At 47.6% G+C, this 19,793-nt stretch overlaps 1 protein-coding gene across 4 annotated transcripts in view; it reads right to left on the reverse strand.

Moving 5' to 3' along the window:
• Positions 1-19,793, reverse strand: part of LOC121573771 (roundabout homolog 2) — a 159,507-nt gene that overhangs the window by 72,411 nt on the left and 67,303 nt on the right. For 3 of the 4 annotated variants that reach the window (XM_041886018.2, XM_041886019.2, XM_041886016.2), the window contains exons 6-9: positions 9,615-9,751; positions 8,838-8,849; positions 8,081-8,205; positions 6,867-7,038 (exon numbers count right to left, since the gene is read on the reverse strand). In XM_041886018.2, the coding sequence (XP_041741952.1) occupies positions 6,867-7,038; positions 8,081-8,205; positions 8,838-8,849; positions 9,615-9,751 (446 nt within the window). The remainder of the gene's footprint in view (positions 1-6,866; positions 7,039-8,080; positions 8,206-8,837; positions 8,850-9,614; positions 9,752-19,793) is intronic. The other variant, XM_041886017.2, reaches the window with a different exon arrangement.

The following is a 19,793-nucleotide window of genomic DNA, read 5'->3' on the forward strand; positions in this document are numbered from 1 at the left end:
GGCCCGGCCTGTTCCCGCTCCTCGCACCAAGTCAGTGGTGCGCGTCGCCAGTCCGGCCCGGCCTGTTCCCGCTCCTCGCACCAAGCCAGTGGTGTGCGTCGCCAGTCCGGCCCGGCCTGTTCCCGCTCCTCGCACCAAGCCAGTGGTGCGTGTCGCCAGTCCGGCCCGGCCTGTTCCTGCTCCTCGCACCAAGCCAGTGGTGCGTGTCGCCAGTCCGGCCCGGCCCGTTCCTGCTCCTCGCATCAAGCCAGTGGTGCATGTTCCTAGTCCGGTTCGGCCCGTGCCTGCTCCTTGCACCAGACCAGTGGTGAGTGTGTCCAGTCCGGCACGGCCCGTGCCCGTTCCACCGGTGCCTGGTCCGGCACCAGTCAGCAGCTACAGTCCGGAGCCAGAGCAGTCCGCTCCACCGGTGCCCAGTCCAGCTCCGGTCAGCTGCTCCACTCCGGAGCCAGAGCAGTCCGCTCCACCGGGGTCAAGTCCAGATCCGGTCAGCGGCTCCACTCCGGAGCCAGAGCAGTCCGCTCCACCGGTGCCCAGTCCAGCTCCGGTCAGCGGCTCCAGTCCGGAGCCTGAGCAGTCCGCTCCACCGGTGCCCGGTCCAGCTCCGGTCAGCGGCTCCAGTCCAAACCCAGACGTCAGCCCCTCTCCAGGTTCGGGGTCTCCCACACCAGGGTCCAGACAGGGCTTGGAGTATAGTGGGAGGAAGGAGAGGGGAAGCAGCGCGCCGAGGACCAGACCAGACCAGGGGCGCAACAGGGAGGCGGAGAATAGGTGGTTGTCACGCCCGGCCCCTACCCTGTTAAGTAAAGGTTGTGCGGTCAGAGTCCGCACCTTTGGGGGTACTGTCACGCCCTGACTCTGGGGACTCTTATTTGTTGAGTCAGGGTGTGATTTTCTATGTTGTCTAGATCTATGTTGGTCGTGTGGTTCCCAATCAGAGGCAGCTGTCGCTCGTTGTCTCTGATTGGGGACCATACTTAGGCAGCCTATTGGCACTAGTGGGTTGTGGGATCTTGTTCCGTGTGAGGTTTGTTGTGTGTACCTTAGGACGTCACGTATCGTTGGTTTATTGTTTTGTCGTTGTGTTTATTCGTTTAATAAACATGTATGTATATCACTCTGCGCCTTGGTCTGACCCGTCTGTAAACGAACGTGACAATGTGACAAATAAAATGTGATTTGATTAGATTTTTAACGTCTACATAAAACATTATAATAACAAAAAAACAGACAATTACTCAGATTACTCAGTTGAGACTAACAGCACGCTCCCAAGTCCCAACTTCGGCAGACAAGTTTCTAATTCTCACTGAAGTTTCTAGCAACATCTATAAACTAGCAAGCTGGAAGGGCTCATCAGGATGACATACTGAACCGAATCTTTTCGTCTCCACTCTACTTTCTCTGCGCGAAATATGTCATAAATTTGGGCACTAGGCATGTCCGTATAGGCTCTCCTGGGTTCGGAAGGTCCCTTGTTCAATCCCAATTGTAATTTTTATTTAATTTTTACCCTATCCCGAACCTTAACCCTTAACTTAACCATTCGAAATGAATGCCTAAACATAAAGATGCACTATGCAGAAATCAATCCACCAATTTCCTGGTTGCTAAAATTCTAATAGTTAGTCTAATTTCAGTTTATGTGACAAAACAAGCATGTATATTGTAGGTAATCATTGTACCATCTAAACCGCTGTGAAATATATTTTCCATAACCAAAATTATTGTATTTTCAACTGTTTGAAGCTGGTGTACAAAACAGAAAGTAAAAGATGCAAAAATTAAACTTAAAAACGGGAAGCATAGAAATAGCGCACACAGAACAGATCTATCACTTCTTAGACTTCCTTTCAATTAGAATGACAGATATATAACTCACATTTCTATGAGAATTGTGTCAGGTCGGCCCAAAAGTTACATGTTGCAGCTTTAATGTTTTAACTCTATCCAAAACCTTAACTTCAAAATGTGAGGTTTGAGGTGTGGAGTAGGGCTGTTGCGGTGACCATATTACCTCCACACCGGCGGCCACGAGTCATGAAGGCAGTCAAATTCCACATGACCGTTTAGTCACGGTAATTAGGCTTCTCCAAGCTCTGATGCTGCTGATGGTCATTAGTAGCCTACCAAACGTGCTAACTGCCTGGTACTCAGCACTCTATTGTCCCTCTAATCACTCTGACATCAATGCAAATGTGATCGAAAATCTAATAAAAAATTAATGAGGGCCCATGAGCTCATGTTGCACAACATTTCTAAAGGCTATGCAATTGCGCGAGAAAACAGAGTGATGGCCTCTATTAAAAAGAGGAGGATCCCATCAGCTTTCTATTGGCTTACTATATTTAGTTCTCAACTTTCCTCATTTGAAGCACATTGCTTATATTTACAACAGGAGTATAGCCTACCTGGCTGGCATGAAAATGAACCACAGGAAAAGCATCCTCCATTCGCTATTTAAGTACATAGATGACATGTATTTTTTCCCCTGCCCCTGTTTCGAGACAGGTGCATGATAATGGTCCATTCTAAATCAAAACAAATTTCACACATATATTATTTAGTATATGTAAAGACAAGATTAAATCAAGAATAGTCTGATGGGTGACAATATTAGCCTATCACTTATGAATGATATATTATCACTTGTGAATGATGCCCAGCGTAAGGCGAGAAACAATGTCTTTTTTGTGACGTTTTCAAATCATAGTTGCCTATATGTTTTCATAAGGTTTGTATCACAATTTAAGTGGCCAAATAACTTATTAAAATTAAGAACATTAATCCGCTTTACAAGGGGTTTTGATATGATTTTTTTATGGTATAACGATGTCATGTCATACTATCGTGGGGAACAGGTTAGAGTTACTAGATAAGTGGTTAGGAGACAGAAAGTCTACATTCCATTATGTCAAAGGAGATTACTGATGTTTAGGATAGCATGAGTGATGTTTAGGATAGTGACTTGGGGTAAAGAGTGATGAACATCAAAGACAGGGAGTGCCCATGGAGACTTGCCAGATGTATGCCAGGAAGAGGGTAATAGAGGGTATATAAGGTAGAGTGTCTTTGTTCAAGTTAGTTCGTAACACCAAGGGGCAAAGCTCTGGTCATTGTTGTAACGAACCCGGTACCGATCATTAAACATTTGCATTAACTGTCTACAAAGTGTCTAAGTATATCCTTGCATCCTTGATTCTTTGACACCCGAGAAACTCATCATAACAGGTGTAGAGCCTAACTGGCATACATAAGCAGCGCATGAGTTTCAAGTTTGGGGAAGATAATTTTCACCATTAAAATTCACCTTTATAATAAAAGCATTACAAGCATAATCGCATTTGCGGTCACTTTTGATAATGGTGTTTTCCCGCTAATGGAACAGTCGCGCTTATAGCCTACTGCCGTGTGCGCATTGCTGCGCTTATGATGTGAAGAAATATACATAGTTTATCACATTTTAAGCTAAACGTTCTCATCTGTTGCGTCAGCCTCATTGTGTAAAAACGCTTTTTTGATGGTAGTGGTTGTATTAATTTGGAATCTATCGCATTCCACAATAGTACCATGCTATGTTTAGAATATGTATTTCTCGCACAGAATAGAAGAGGTCAACATTTGTACTATGGGGGATAGTAGATTGATATAGGCTAGTGCTTTTGCTGTTCGTTAGGCTTACTCATCTTGTTGGCTGAAGAAAAGTAACTGTGGACAGTTCTTCCAATATCTTCAATATGCGAATTGGATAAGGACACATGTAGTTGCGTCCCCGATGTGTCGGTCTTCACTTGTAGCCTGTGAGAAAGACCTGATCACGTGATGGAGAGCCATGTGAGTGAGAGGTGCTTTGGAGCACGCAGCACTCAGCACTCAGGGAGAAGGAAACTGGACGCAAAAGGCATGGATTTTTGTAGGGTGCATTATGGCCACACAAAGGGGATGCCGGCAGGTAATTATAGGCATTATCAAGTGCTTGTCAAATTGTGAATGAGAGACTGATGAAGTGTGTACAGCCGGCGCAAAAAAAACAAAGCAGAGCTCATACCTTTCAAGCAACTTTTTTCAAATCATCATTAGAGTTGCATCATGCAGCCTTACAACGTATTACAAATCTAAACATATAGCCCAACGTTTGTAGAACAACTAAAGTTACATTAATAACTCTAAATTAAGTATATAGGAGTACCTATTTCTTTGCTAACCGCTCAACACAGAATAGCCGCATGTGCGCACTCCCTCAAATCGTTTGGAGGAAATATCCTTTCAATTTTATTCAGCGTTGTTCAATTGTATTCTTCATACTATAAAACAATATACAATAATGCCACGGAATTCTAACCAAATCTTGTCTGCTAAATGAACTAGTGTAGCCCACAGCCATATGACATAGCCAGATCAGGACCTAACATAAGGACAACTCAGAGTATGCTATTCTGCTCTTCTGAAATAGACTACATTTTCTTCATATAATTTCTTTAGACCTGTCTAAAATAAATAATGGTTTTATTGTGAATGTGTAGGCTATATTACATGGATTTATTATACTTTTTTAAATGTAGATGTTCCAAAGGTCTGCATCAATGGCTTGTAGCCAGGAGATTTGTGTTTATGTTAATTACCGGTCAATTACCGTGAGATCAACAGTTATTTGCTTGACAATCACTGGCTGAAGAAATTTCGTGACCGCCACAGCCCTAGTTTGGAGCAACGGGCAACGGAACTATGCTGAGCAAAAAGATGTACAGCTGCACCATCGAGAGCATCTTGACTGGCTGAATCACCGCTTGATATGACAAATGCACCAACCTCGACCGCAAAGCACTACAGAGGATGGTGCGGACAACCCAGTACATCACTTGAGCCGAGCTCCCTGCCATCCAGCATCTCTATATAAGGCAAACGAAAGACTGCTAAATAGTTAATTAACCGTAACCAAACTATCTGCACTGACCCTATCTTGCACTGACTCTAAGCACACAAGACTATATATACCTACTATATACACACTCACACACATACCATACTGACCCACTTACACAAAACCCACACACATTCACATACACTACTGTACATACACACACACTCACATAACACACATGCATACCGACACAACACAAACACAGACACACACAAACACACATGCGCACACACACACACACACACACACACACACACACACACACACACACACACACACACACACACACACACACACTTACTCATCATATGCTGCTGCTACTCTGTTCTTTATTTTAGTCTTATTATTATCTATCCTGATGCCTAGTCACTTTACCCTGCCTTCATGAAACTCATACCCCTCCCTGCACATTGATCTGGTGCTGGTACTCCCTGTATATATCTCAACATTGATCTGGTACTGGTACTCCCTGTATATAGCTCCACATTGATATGGTACTGGTACTCCCTGTCTATAGCTCCACATTGATCTGGTACTGGTACTTCCTGTATATAGCTCCACATTGATCTGGTACTGGTACTTCCTGTATATAGCTCCACATTGATCTGGTACTGGTACTTCCTGTATATAGCTCCATATTGATCTGGTACTGGTACTTCCTGTACATAGCTCCACATTGATCTGGTACTGGTACTTCCTGTATATAGCTCCACATTGATCTGGTACTGGTACTCCCTGTATATAGCTCCACATTGATCTGGTACTTCCTGTATATAGCTCCACATTGATCTGGTACTAGTACTCCCTGTATATAGCTCCACATTGATTTGGTACTGGTACTTCCTGTATATAGCTCCATTCTCTCTTGTCTTGTCTTACTATCTTTGTCTTTGCTATTATTTTTTAAATCTGCATCACTGGGCTCGTAAGCAAGCATTTCACGGTTAAGTCTGCACCCATTGTATTCGGCAGATGTGACAAATACAATTTGATTTGATTTACTTGATTTGAGCAGGAGGAGCAAACAAGGGTGTCAAAAACACTTCCAAATTTGACGTTTTGAGCAACTTCAAAATTGGAATTTGGTGAAATGTGGATAAACGTCTGAATCTGAAGTCAAATTGGTAAAACCGTGAGCTCTTTTTGCATTTTTCACACTCAACCTCTTGATCATTCCTTGTATACAGCAACACTATTTCCATATTTTCCAACTCGCAGGGCAAGGCTTGTTCTCTTTCCAAAAAATCCTTGAGCATATGTTAATTCAATAATGTGTGTGAGAGGAATCCAGGAAATGAGAGAGAAAGAGAGAGAGAGAGAGAGAGAGAGAGAGAGAGAGAGAGAGAGAGAGAGAGAGAGAGAGAGAGAGAGAGAGAGAGACAGAGATGGAGACAGAGATAGAGACAGGGAGAGAGAACGAGAGAGCGAGAGAGAGAGAGAGAGAGAACGAGAGAGAGAAAGAGAGAGCGAGAGAGGCGTAAACAGCTCCTAACTGGCACTAGCTCAGCATTTAAGATAATTATGCTCTTTGAGAGGAGGAGAGGGGTGTAAATGTGACTCTCCATCAGGGAGAGAGTTTTCATTTGAACAGTTTCTCTCTTTGCAGGCCTTTCATGGCCTCTCTCTGGTGCAACTTCCCACAGTGACATGCTAATGAAATGAGTGAAGGCATATGACCGATTAGCTCTTACAGCTTTCAGCACAGCAAATCTCAGCCAAGATAAGTGCCAAGCATTAAACAGTCAGCCTCTGATGCATTTTATGCACCTTCAGTGCATGTGGTCAAGCAAGTGTGTGTACTTGCATTTAGTTGTGCATTGTTCTCAGGCAAGGCGCACAATTGTGTTGGCAAGGATAGCTCTACAGGTGCGCATTGATATGACCACATCTACAAGTGTATGTGGTGTGTGTGTGTGTGTGTGTGGCATGCTCTATATGCTCTCACCGTCTGCCACCTCTAGCTGAGCCTTGGCCAGGATGCTGCCGGCCACAGTGAGGGCCTGGCAGGTGTAGTAGCCTGCATCAGAGCGCTGTACGGAGGAGATGGTCAGCTCTCCACTCACTGACACTGACACACGGCTGTCTCCCTGGGCTGGCTGGCTGGGGAACAGCAGATCCTGGCGAGATAACATAGATTCATTATGAAAAACAGCATGGTGTTTTGTCCTGTGCCCCATAGAAAACATGGCGAGATTCAATGTAGGCCTAAATGTTGTAGTTAATAGTATGAGTGAATAGTAAATCATAACTGTACTGTACTAAATGATTTATACATTCAGTTAGTTACATAAGAAATGTGAGGGAATGATAGAGAAAGTTAGAGTGACAGGAATTAAAGAGGGAGTGACAACCTTGGCAATACAATGTTATATAACAGTATAGTCCCATACACCATACATGTACAAGGCAAGAGCGGGCTGCATTAACTAAAAAGCACCAACAGGTCAAACCAATCATCTGAAACCTTGCTCTATTTTACACCATTTCCATTCTCAGTGTGTGTTCATTAATGAGTAGGCTGTTATGTCCTTAGTCCTCCTATTCACTCACTTATCCTAGAAATGTGTATGTAATTCAGTAGTAAGTGTGGGGGCCGAGGGGTCGGGGTCCTCTATCTACTCGGAGTGGTCAGTAATTTACACTGTGGGTGAGAGGCGGTCAGCCCTGCCAGTGATGATGCCCTGCACTACGGGTCTTGAAATTAAGTGAGTCCTCCCGGCCGCCCACACATAGCCTTGAAATCTCTATCTCTTTCGCTTCAATTAGATTTTTTCCCCATTCCGCTACCTGAGAGCAGTCAAACGGAGGGGAAGGGAAGGACATTAGCCTGATCCCTTTATGCTTAACAACTAATGCAGCAAATGAATGTCATTTCTTGTGAAATAAATTGCTCGTCAGAGCCCTGCAGAGTGGACTGATGATTGACGACTACATCATTATGTGACTGTCACAGGGGCCGGGAATCCGGAACGCTCCATCACGCTCCACGGCTCGATCCACTGTCCAATCAGGACCCAACCTTCATGTCTCAATTAAGTAAACGAGGAGAAGGTTATTTTTGTTTATGTGCATAGGAGGAGGCCAACACACAAAGGAGAACTCTCATGTATAAAAGCACACAGACATTCAACACAAGTTATTCAAATAAGTGTTTCTTACCTGGCTGCCCTCTCGTTGCCAAAACACAGTAGGTTGGGGGTTGCCCTTGGTCTCACAGGGGAAGGTGACTGTGCGCCCTTGAGCCACGATCTGGTCCCGGGGTCGCACCACAAACAGGGGAGCCTCTGAAGGTCAAAGGTCAGAGAAGTGAAACCACTGTCACCACAGCACAGCAGGAACACATTTAGAGACAGTGCTGTTTATGTGCACAAACTAAGCAAGGAGCGCTACAGGTTTCAGCTACAAGCTACAGGCTGCAGGGAACAACATGCAACAGGTGATTGTCTAGTAGTCTCTCTGAACAGCCATTTCTACAGGTAGCAGACCACACAAGCCATTCATCCAGATGGCCACAAACCTGAATGAATGAGACCAACTCATGAGCATGGGTTCTTTAACGCACATTCTCCCCTTGTAGTCTCTACATCAGAACTACTGCATATCAACTATTATGTCTTGACCAGAAAGTTGGAGGAAAGGAACTAAATGTGCATGTATTAGTTACGTTGAATAATCAGGTGTGAATGTGTGTTTTGTGTTTATGGGTGTGTATGTATGCAAGTGTAGGAACATTTACTGAGCCCTTTTAAGCATGTGCATTTGCGTGCGTGTGCGTGTGCATGTGCATATGTGTGTGTGACAGAGAGAGAGAGAGAGAGAGAGAGAGAGAGAGAGAGAGAGAGAGAGAGAGAGAGAGAGAGAGAGAGAGAGAGAGAGAGAGAGTAATGCATGCACAATGGGATCAGCTCTTACTTACCAACAGGGCGAGCTGGTGACAGAACAATGGTGTGGATGGGTGAGCACAAAACACAAGACCGAGAGGAGAGGAGGAGAGGAGAGGGAAAGAAAAATAAATGAAAATCAGAAATGAATGATGTGGTGTTGGGTACAAAAGTCCAGCAGGTACAGATGAGGAGAGTGAGGCTCAGTCACCATGGCAGGTGATGGCATGGGGCTTAGGTAAAGGAAATAAACCTGGCATCATCTTGGTTTGGGAAGGTTTTATAGTAATACAATGTTCACATTGTCTTATTCACAGTCACAGATGTGGAAAGATCACAGCATCACCACTGACACACTGTGCTTATGTACAAACAAACAAAGGGCAAAACCAGAAAGCTGAGTCTCGCCTGCCCTTACCCTCTTCACCTCAAATACCCTTAAAATATCCTACCAGAGTCTCACTGCACCAGTTCTATTAGCATCCCAGTCGAGAGAGGACACAGTGTGGTGTTGTAATGTGCAGGCGAGTTGGAATGGAGAGTGAGATCCAGGGTGTGTAACACAATTGGTTCTGGTTAAGATGCTCATCTTTGTGTGGAGGCTGGAGGTCCTAGTGTAATCATCCAGTCTGGGCCCTGGGAGAGAGAGGAACTGAGCCCAGCTCCAGGCTCACATCAGGGGGGCAATAACACACACGGTGGGGAGGGTGGAGAGGATTGGTCTGGGCCTAAGCCCACCCTGCTGAGACTATTACCACAGCTCCAGGAACAGGAGTGGTGTCTGTCTGTCTCCTACAGTAGCCTGTACTCACCCCTGATGGTGAGGGTAGCCGAGGCCTCCACTTTGCCCACACGGTTCTCAGCCACACAGGTGAAGGTGCCCTGGTCCCCAGCCGATGCCTCCTTGATCCTCAGGAGGAAATCCTCCTTCTCATATCGGATGTCATACCTGGGGAAGGAGGAGAGGAGTGGTTGACATTAGGGTGAAGTCAAGCTTGCAGTAATCAGTCTTGCATCTCTGCTGGCTTGCACGCCATGACTGTTTACTAAACGGCTGCTTTGATACGGTTGGAAAAAGGGGCTACGTTCTGTATAAATAACAATTACACCTACAGTAAGAAAACCAGTCCACTTCTGGGACATTTTAGAGTAAAGTTTACATAAAATAATAGGCTGTGGAGATAAGGCTGTTTTGAAGAATAAAGCAAGGTTTTCTGAGACTCCCCGCTGCAGAGAGACTACATTCTGCTACGGAGGAGGAGGAGAAGGGGCTTTCAGCTGGAACCCTGACTGTTCCTCTAATTCAATATTTATGAAGAAGAGGCACCCACTGTGGGTTGTATGCTGTGCTGTGCGTGTATGAGTGAGTGAGAGAGAGAGACAGAGAGAAAGAGAGAGAGAGAGAGAGAGAGAGAGAGAGAGAGAGAGAGAGAGAGAGAGAGAGAGAGAGAGAGAGAGAGAGAGAGAGAGAGAGAGAGAGAGAGAGAGAGAGAGAGAGAGAGAGAGAGAGAGAGAGAGAGAGAGAGAGAGGAAAGAGAGGAGCGAGAGAGCGAGAGAGCGAGAGAGCGAGAGAGAGAGAGAGAGAGAGAGAGAGAGAGAGAGAGAGAGAGAGAGAGAGAGAGAGAGCGAGAGAGCGAGAGAGCGAGAGAGAGAGAGAGAGAGAGAGAGAGAGAGAGAGAGAGAGAGAGAGAGGGGAGAGACTGTCTATAGCTGACGTTGGGACAATAACCGAAAGGTTGCTTGTTCAAATTCCCGAGCCGACAAGGTGGAAAAATCTGCTGTTCTGCCCTTGAGCAAGGCTGTTAACCTCCACAACAACTGCTCCCCGGGAGCCGATGACGTGGAAGTCGATTAAGGCAGCCAGAGCAGGGCTAACAGTCCATCACTCAGAGAAACAACAGTCCTAATAGAGCAGGGCTAACAGTCCATCACTCAGAGAAACAACAGTCCTAATAGAGCAGGGCTAACAGTCCATCACTCAGAGAAACAACAGTCCTAATAGAGCAGGGCTAACAGTCCATCACTCAGACAAACAACAGTCCTAATAGAGCAGGGTTAACAGTCCATCACTCAGACAAACAACAGTCCTAACAAATCAAATCAAATTGTATTTGTCACGAATGTGCCGAATACAACAGGTGTAGACCTTACCGTGAAATGCTTACTTACAAGCCCTTAACCAACAATGCAGTTCAAGAAATAGAGTTAAGAAAATATTTACAAAATAAACTAAAGTATAAAAAAAAATAAAAAAATGTAACAATAAAATAACAATAACGAGGCTATATACAGGGGGTTACGGTACCGAGTCAATGTGCGGGGGTACAGGTTAGTCGAGGTAATTTGTACATGTAGGTAGGGGTAAAGTCACTATGCATAAATAATAAACAGTGAGTAGCAGCAGTGTAAAAACAAAGGGGGGGTCCTATGGCTTGGCGGTAGAAGCTGTTAGGGAGTCTTTTGGACCTAGACTTGGCGCTCCTGTACCACTTGCCATGCGGTAGCAGAGAGGACGGTCTATGACTTGGGTGACTGGAGTATTTGAAAAGAAAATTGGGCCTTCCTCTGACACCGCCTAGTATATAGGTCCTGGATGGCAGGAAGCTTGGCCCCAGTGATGTACTGGGCCGTACGCACTACCCTCAGTAGCGCCTTACGGTCAGATGCCGGGCAGTTGCCACACCAGGCGGTGATGCAACCGGTCAGGATGCTCTCGATGGTTCAGCTGTATAACTTTTTGAGGATCTGGGGACCTATGCCAAATCTTCTCAGTCTCCTGAGGGGGAAAAGGTGTTGTCGTTCCCTCTTCACGACTGTCTTGGTGTGTTTGGACCATGATAGTTTGTTGGTGATGTGGACACCAAGGAACTTGAAACTCTCGACCCAGCCCACTACAGCCCTGTCGACCTGAATGGGGGCATGTTCGGCCCTCCTTTTCCTGTAGTCCACGATCAGCAGGGCTAACAGTCCATCACTCAGTGAAACACCAGTCGTAAAAGAGCAGGGCTAACAGTCCATCACTCAGAGAAACACCAGTCTTAACAGAGCAGGGCTAACAGTCCATCACTCAGAGAAACACCAGTCTTAACAAAGCAGGACTAAAACAGTCCATCACTCAAGGGCAGAGGGTTTGACATGGCTACAGAGCATGGAACATTATGGAGCTGGACTCTCCCTTCTAAGGGGCCTCCTCTGGTCTCTGAAGCAGACAGACCAGCAGACAGTAAATCTGTCCAGTCTTCCATAACGTCTGGACATGTGAGACGAGCAGAGCAGTGAAACAGAATGAGGGGGGTGGGGCCACAGACACAAGAGAAGGTGAGAGAAATGAGGGGGAGAAATTTCGATAGAGCTTTCTGTCCGTTCGGACAGTTGGTGTGTCTTACTGAAACTTGTGAAGACTCCAGTCACGTATCTGACCCACATACACACCTCCCAGGAGGGCTGGTCTGGGAGGGATGGGGAAAGAGAGGGCGGGAAGTAGGGAAGGGAGGAGAGAGAGAGAGAGAGAGAAAGAGAGAGAGAGAGAGAGAGAGAGAGAGAGAGAGAGAGAGAGAGAGAGAGAGAGAGAGAGAGAGAGAGAGAGAGAGAGAAAGGCAGGTCTGGAAGTAGGGCATGTTTCTGGAGTCAGGGGAAGGAGGGAGAAAGGAGTGAGCAGGGAGCAGACAGACAGCCAGACGGAAGTACAGCCAGACAGACACTACTCTACTCTACCCCAGTCTGAGAGAGTGTTCCTCACGGCCACTTTCCATCTCAGACACATGGTCCTGCTGAACACGCAGACTGAAGCCAACACTATCTTAATTCTCTCACACACCACTACTACTACTTCAGGGTATTTCCTTTAGAAATACACACTTACTGTACAGTATATCATGGAGGGAAACATATATTTCCTCTCATAAAGATCCCAATAGGGTCAAAGACTTCATATGGGATTCAACATTGGCAAACTGTGAGAGTGTTTTCTGTTACTGAGAAACTAGGCAGGCCAACAGAGATTCATGGTAAATTTAGTTTTATGCTGTGGTCCTAACCACATTTTGACTCCATTGGCAGCGTAGTCCTCCTGCTGTGACACCAGGCTAAGGACTCTAACCTCAAACTACCCTGCATTTCTGAAGCCAGTTGTGTAAATGTATTATTGCTCTGGACAGTTGTCCTGATGGCCACTTCATTTAGATAATGATACATAGTAGTGGCCTAAATATATGGTATTGCTAGAGCTTGGGTCTTGTGTAGTGTAGCTACATAAATTAAATGTATATTTCTATGAGTCTAGCTAGGACGGGTAGAGTGCCTTCAGAAAGTATTCATACCCCTTTACTTATTCTACATTTTGTTGTGTTACAACCTGAATTCAAAATGGATTAAATATACTTTTTTTCTCACCCATCTAGAGTCAATACCCCATAATGACAAAGTGAAAACATGTTTTTAGAAATTTTAGCAAATGTATTGAAAATGAAATACACCCGAGTCAATACATGTTAGAATCACCTTTGGCAGCAATTACAGCTGTGAGTCTCTAAGAGCTTTGCACTCCTAGATTGTACAATATATACCCATTATTCTTTTCAAATTCTTCAAGCTCTGTCAATTTGGTGGTTGATCATTACTAGACAGCCATTTTCAAGTCTTACCATAGGTTTTTAAGACGATTTAAGTCAAAACTGTAACTAGGCCCCTCAGGAACATTCAATGTCGTCTTGGTAAGCAACTCCAGTGTATATTTGGCCTTGTGTTATAGGTTATTGTCCTGCTGAAAGGTACATTAATCTACCAGTGTCTGGTGGAAAGCAGACTGAACAAGTTTTTCCTCTAGGATTTAGCCTGTGCTTAGCTCCATTCCATTTATTTTTTATCCTGATAAACTCACCAGTCCTGAACGATTACAAGCATACCCATAACATGATGCAGCCACCACTATGCTTGAAAATATGAATGACGTGTTGTGTTGGATTTAACTCAAACATAACACCTTGTATTCAGGAGTTGAATTTCATTTATTTGCCACATTTCTGACAGTTTTACTTTAGCCTTATTGCAAACTGTCACGGTTTCGGCCGAGGCTGCTCCTCCTCCTGGTTCGGGCAGGCTTCGGCGGTCGTCGTCCCCAGAGTACTAGCTGCCACCGATCTATGTTTCATGTTCGTTTGGTTTTGTCTTGATGTTGTACACCTGTGTCTTGTTAGTCCTCGTTAGTGTCCTATTTAGTTCTCGTTGGTTGTGTGTGTCTTTGTGTGTGATTGCTCTACTGTTTCGTGTTGGAGCTACTATTTTTCCTCCAGTGTTTTGGAGAGGTTCTTTTGCACATGTTAGTACGCCGTTTGTTTTGTCACCTGTGTGCGCCGTGTATTCGCCTTCGGGCTTATTGTGCTTATGTCTTTTGTGAATATTGCACTAAAGCCTTTGGACTGAGCCTCTGCGTCCTGCGCCTGATTCATACACCACACCCACCTTCAGCACCCGTTGACAGAATCACACACCTTAATGGAATCAGCAGGATCGGCAGTGACGCCTGTGTCGCTCGAGGAGCATATCCGTGGGCAAGATGGCCAGATAAGACAACTGGAGACCGCTCTACAGGACGTAATCAACACCTTGCACCGATGGGGAGGCCAGCAGGGTACCCACACCTCCACCTACCCTGCCCACCCCATCGGCCGGTCCACCAGTCCCAGGTTCGGAACCCAGGGGATTCGGCTCTCGCTCCCGAGGGCGTATGACGGAACAGCTGCCGGGTGTCAGGGGTTCCTCCTGCAGGTGGAGCTCTACCTGGCCACTGTACACCCGGTGCCCTCGGGACACGAGAGCGTTTCCGGCCTCATCTCCTGTCTCACGGGCAAGGCGTTGGAATGGGCCAACGCCGAGTGGAGGAAGATGGACGCCAACACCATCTCCTACGCCGAGTTCTCCCGTCGCTTCAAGGCCGTGTTCGACCATCCACCTGAGGGCAAAGCGGCGGGGGAGCGTCTAGTCCACCTGAGACAGGGGAAGAGGAGCACACAGGCATTTGCGGCGGACGCAGGGTGGAATGAACGGGCCCTCATCGACCATTTTCGATGTAGCCTACGGGAGGACGTTCAACGTGAGTTGGCCTGCAGGGATACCCATCTTACCTTCGACCAGTTGGTCGATATGTCCATCCGTCTGGACACCCTGCTGGCCACCCGTGGACGTCCCGAGGGGGGTCCTTCCATTCCGCCCTCCGGCACCTCCGAGCCGAGCCCTATGGAGCTCGGGGGTGCCGGCGCTAGAGAAAGGAGGAGGAGGAGCCCGAGGGGGCCTGTCTCCTGCACCAAGTGCGGTCGTGGAGGGCACACTGCGGCCAGGTGCTGGGGAGGGTTCTCCGGGGGAGAAGACAACAGGCCACGCACTGTGGGGGCCTCCCAGGTGAGTAGACGTCCCACTTACCCAGAGCTTTCTGTTGCGCACTTTTGTATACCTGTTTGTTTTCCACAGGTTGCACCTCATTCCCAGCATAAGGCGCTAGTAGATTCAGGCGCAGCTGGGAATTTTGTTGATCGGAAGTTTTGTTTAGATTTAGGGATCCCTCTCCTACCTGTTGACAAACCCTTTTCCCGTTCATGCCTTAGATAGCCGCCCGTTGGGGTCGGGGCTGATTAGGGAGATCACAGCGCCACTTAGGATGTGTGCGCAGGGGGGTCATGAAGAGACTATACAGCTGTATCTGATCGACTCTCCTGCGTACCCGGTGGTGCTGAGAAATCCCTGGTTAAGCACCCATAACCCTGCTATTTCGTGGCAACAGAGGGCTCTCGATGGGTGGTCTGCTCAGTGCGAGGGGCGATGTCTGGGTGTTTCCGTGGGGGCGACTTCGGTGGAAAGTCCAAACCAAGTGCCCGCACTGCACATTCCGCCTGAATATGGGGATTTAGCTCTCGTGTTTAGTAAAACTAGGGCGACACAGTTGCCTCCTCATAGACAGGGGGATTGTGCGATTGATCTCCAGGCAGGAGCAGCGCTCCCACGGAGCCATGTGTATCCTTTGTCTCAAGAGGAGAGAAAAGCTATGGAGACTGTGATGTCACGAGAGGCTGTGTCCTGGAGGGACGTTACATCCCCCCTGAGGTGGCTGCAAACCCAGACAGCTATGGCTCCATCTGCTGGTATGGTCGGGAACTCCACCCCTCTATGGCCAATCTTCCCACGCAGCTGAAACAAATGAGGAGCTGATGAGCTGAAGGTTTGGGAAGGGAAGAGACACAGTCTCCAACCTGGGCTCTCTGGAGGACAAGAGTGCTGCACGTCCACTTCCATGAGGAATATAAGGATTTGGAGATACTTACCTTTGGGAAATACTCACCTTTGGATATATGCACCTGTGGAAATACGTGAGAGACATTTGGAAGGACTTTTTGCTGGGTTGGCCACTAGCTGCAACGTGGACTACAGTAAGGCTGGGGAAAAGTTATCTGAGCGAGTGAGAATTATGATTTTGGATGTGGAAGAGACATCCCTGAACTGTTAACCCTTAAAGAGCCACAAGAGAACAGAATTTTGTTATATTTTCGTTAATTTCCCAAGACCTATAATAAAATCCTTGTTTTGTTTGAACCTTGTCTCCTTGCACTACTTGAGCAATCCCGCTGAAAGCTGTGTAGCCTCTCGTGACGTCACAGATGGTGGAGAATACGGGCACGCTCAAGCGTTAATAGTGCATGTCAGAGGAGGATACCGAAGGTTTGATCACCCAGTTTTCCCAAGTTGGCCGTAGGCTCCCCGCCGACTGAAATGGAGGACATATTGAAAGCCCTTGTTGCTGGCCAGCAAGCCTAGATGCAAGCAACCGTGGCTCTCTTGGAGGAGCAAAAGAAAGCCAACCTTCTGAAGGCAGAGGAATTGCAGTTGCAGAGACAGAGGGTTGTCCAAAATACCCGCCCAATAAAGGCAAGTGACTTTATATCTAAGATGGGAGCTACCGATGACATTGAGGCATACCTGCATGCATTTGAGGCCACGGCCACTAGGGAAGCCTGGCCCAAGCAACAGTGGGTTGGTCTGTTAGCCCCCCTTTCTAACCGGGGAATCGCTGAATGCTGTCCGGGACCTGGGCCCTGACCAGGTTACTGACTATGATGCCCTGAAGTCTGAGATCCTCAGCAGATATGGACTCACAAAGTTTGGTATGGCCCAGCGCTTTCACAGCTGGACCTTCCAACCAGACCAACCTCCTCGGGCGCAGATGCATGAACTTGTCCGAATCGCAAGGAAATGGCTGGATCCGCAGAGGAATACAGCAGCGGCGGTGGTGGAGGCCGTTGTGGTGGATCGTTACCTACGCGCCCTGCCTTATGAGGCAAAACGGTTCATCAGTCAACAGGCCTTGACCACGGCTGATCTGACCGTGGAAGCTGTGGAAAAGTACCAGGCCACAGCGGAGATGCTGAATGCTTCCCCGAAAAGACCCCAGGAGGTGGCCCCACCACAAATGGGAAGAACCCGTCCAAAGGACCCCCAAGGTCTCGAACCCAGCCACGTCCAGGACTTATCCCGGCTCCAGGGGAGCCAGAAACCAGGCGGGTCCAAGAAGAGTACACCAGGAGGGGGAAACTCGACAGTGTTACCGGTGTGGGGAGATGGGACATATCTCCTGGCAGTGTGGGAAACCAGCCGATGAACCTATGCCCACTGCGGAGTCCTCCAGCTCAGCACCCACACACCGTTTTGCCTCGCTCTTGGGAGTCGTAGATGGCGGCCCAGATCGACCCCCCACCTGCCCGGTAACTGTGAATCACCATGATGTGGAGGCCTTACTGGATTCTGGTAGCCGGGCCACCCTGGTGCGTAAGGATTTGGTGGGCCCAACGTGTCTGACCCCGGGTAAAGTCCTCCCAGTTTCCTGTGTCCATGGGGACACCAGAGAATACCCCATTACTGAACTTACAATGACCAGCACACGGGGAACCATACACACGACGGCGGGGGTGGTTGATTCCCTCCCCGTCCCTGTCCTAATTGGACGAGACTGCCCAGCCTTTTACCCACTCTGGGAGAGTCTCAGGAGAGGATAACCCGAGTACCTCGGAAACGGAGAGGCAAGACTCATCCTGGGAAGGCTCCGGTGCAATCCTCCGAATTACTCACTCCCGCCCGGGCTCTGATGGGGATGGCAGGTGCCCAGACCGACACAGAGACGGAGCTACAGAATCTGGACAAAGAACTGTCTGGTCTGAAGGGGACCGCTGAGAGGTATCGTTTGTTAAAGCAACAGTTAGACATGAAGACAGAAGAGTTAGATATCCTCCAGGCTAAACTCCAACAGAGCTCCTTCCATAAGCAACAGGAGGAGCTGGAGAGGCTGCGCAGGACCATCGAGGAGTGTGAGGAGACCCTGCGCAGTAGTAAGGAGGTCCAGAAGAAGGCAGAGGAGAAGTACAAGGTGTTGGAGAACAAGATGAAGAATGCGGAGGCAGAGAGAGAGAAGGAACTGAAAGCTGCTCAACAGAAGCTAAACTCTGCTAAAACCAAGGCTGATGCGTTCAGTAAGAAACTCAAGGAGAGACAACAGGAGGCTGAGTCCCTGGTCCTAGAGTTGGAGGAGTTGAAGAGAGAGCAGTCTGGCAAGCACCATGGCAATGCGGACGCCCTCTCCCGGCGTGATGCCTTCTTCGCTGCCTTTACCCCGACGAGGACGTCGGTCCCGAGGAGGGGATGTGTGATGTCACGAGAGGCTGTGTCCTGGAGGGACGTTACATCCCCCTGAGGTGGCTGCAAACCCAGACAGCTGTGGCTCCATCTGCTGGTATGGTCGGGAACTCCACCCCTCTATGGCCAATCTTCCCACGCAGCTGAAACAAATGAGGAGCTGATGAGCTGAAGGTTTGGGAAGGGAAGAGACACAGTCTCCAACCTGGGCTCTCTGGAGGACAAAGAGTGCTGCACGTCCACTTCCATGAGGAATATAAGGATTTGGAGATACTTACCTTTGGGAAATACTCACCTTTGGATATATGCACCTGTGGAAATACGTGAGAGACATTTGGAAGGACTTTTTGCTGGGTTGGCCACTAGCTGCAACGTGGACTACAGTAAGGCTGGGGAAAAGTTATCTGAGCGAGTGAGAATTATGATTTTGGATGTGGAAGAGACATCCCTGAACTGTTAACCCTTAAAGAGCCACAAGAGAACAGAATTTTGTTATATTTTCAATTAATTTCCCAAGACCTATAATAAAATCCTTGTTTTGTTTGAACCTTGTCTCCTTGCACTACTTGAGCAATCCCGCTGAAAGCTGTGTAGCCTCTCGTGACGTCACAAGACTTACATAGCCGAATCTTTGAGACAGGGATACATTCGGCCCTCCACTTCTCCCGCCTCCTCGAGCTTCTTTTTTGTGAAGAAGAAAGATGGAGGGTTGCGCCCGTGCATTGATTACCGTGGTCTCAATCAGATTACTGTGAAATACAGTTATCCACTCCCTCTGATTGCGACCATGACGGAGTCATTGCATGGAGCGCGGTTTTCCACAAAATTGGATCTCAGGAGCGTGTATAACTTGGTGCGCATAAGGGAGGGCGACGAATGGAAGACAGCGTTTAGTACCACGTCAGGTCATTTCGAGTATCTGGTCATGCCATATGGGTTGATGAATGCTCCATCAGTCTTCCAATCCTTCGTAGATGACATTTTCCGGGATATGCAGGGACAAGGGGTGGTCGTGTACATTGATGATATTCTGGTGTACTCGTCTACCCGAGCCGAGCATGTAACCCTGGTGCGTCGTATATTGAGGAGGCTGTTGGAGCACGACCTATATGTCAAGGCAGAGAAATGTCTGTTTTTCCAGGAGTCGGTCTCCTTTTTGGGTTATCGGTTGTCCGCGTCGGGGTGAGAATGGAGGTGGATCGTGTGTCCGCTGTGCGTAATTGGCAAACCCCAACTACTGTAAAGGAGGTGCAGCAGTTCTTGGGCTTTGCGAATTACTACCGGAGGTTTATCCGGGGGTTTTGGACAGGTGGCAGCTC

Source organism: Coregonus clupeaformis, chromosome 9 (genome assembly GCF_020615455.1).
Source record: "Coregonus clupeaformis isolate EN_2021a chromosome 9, ASM2061545v1, whole genome shotgun sequence".
Classification (NCBI taxonomy): Eukaryota; Metazoa; Chordata; class Actinopteri; order Salmoniformes; family Salmonidae; genus Coregonus; species Coregonus clupeaformis.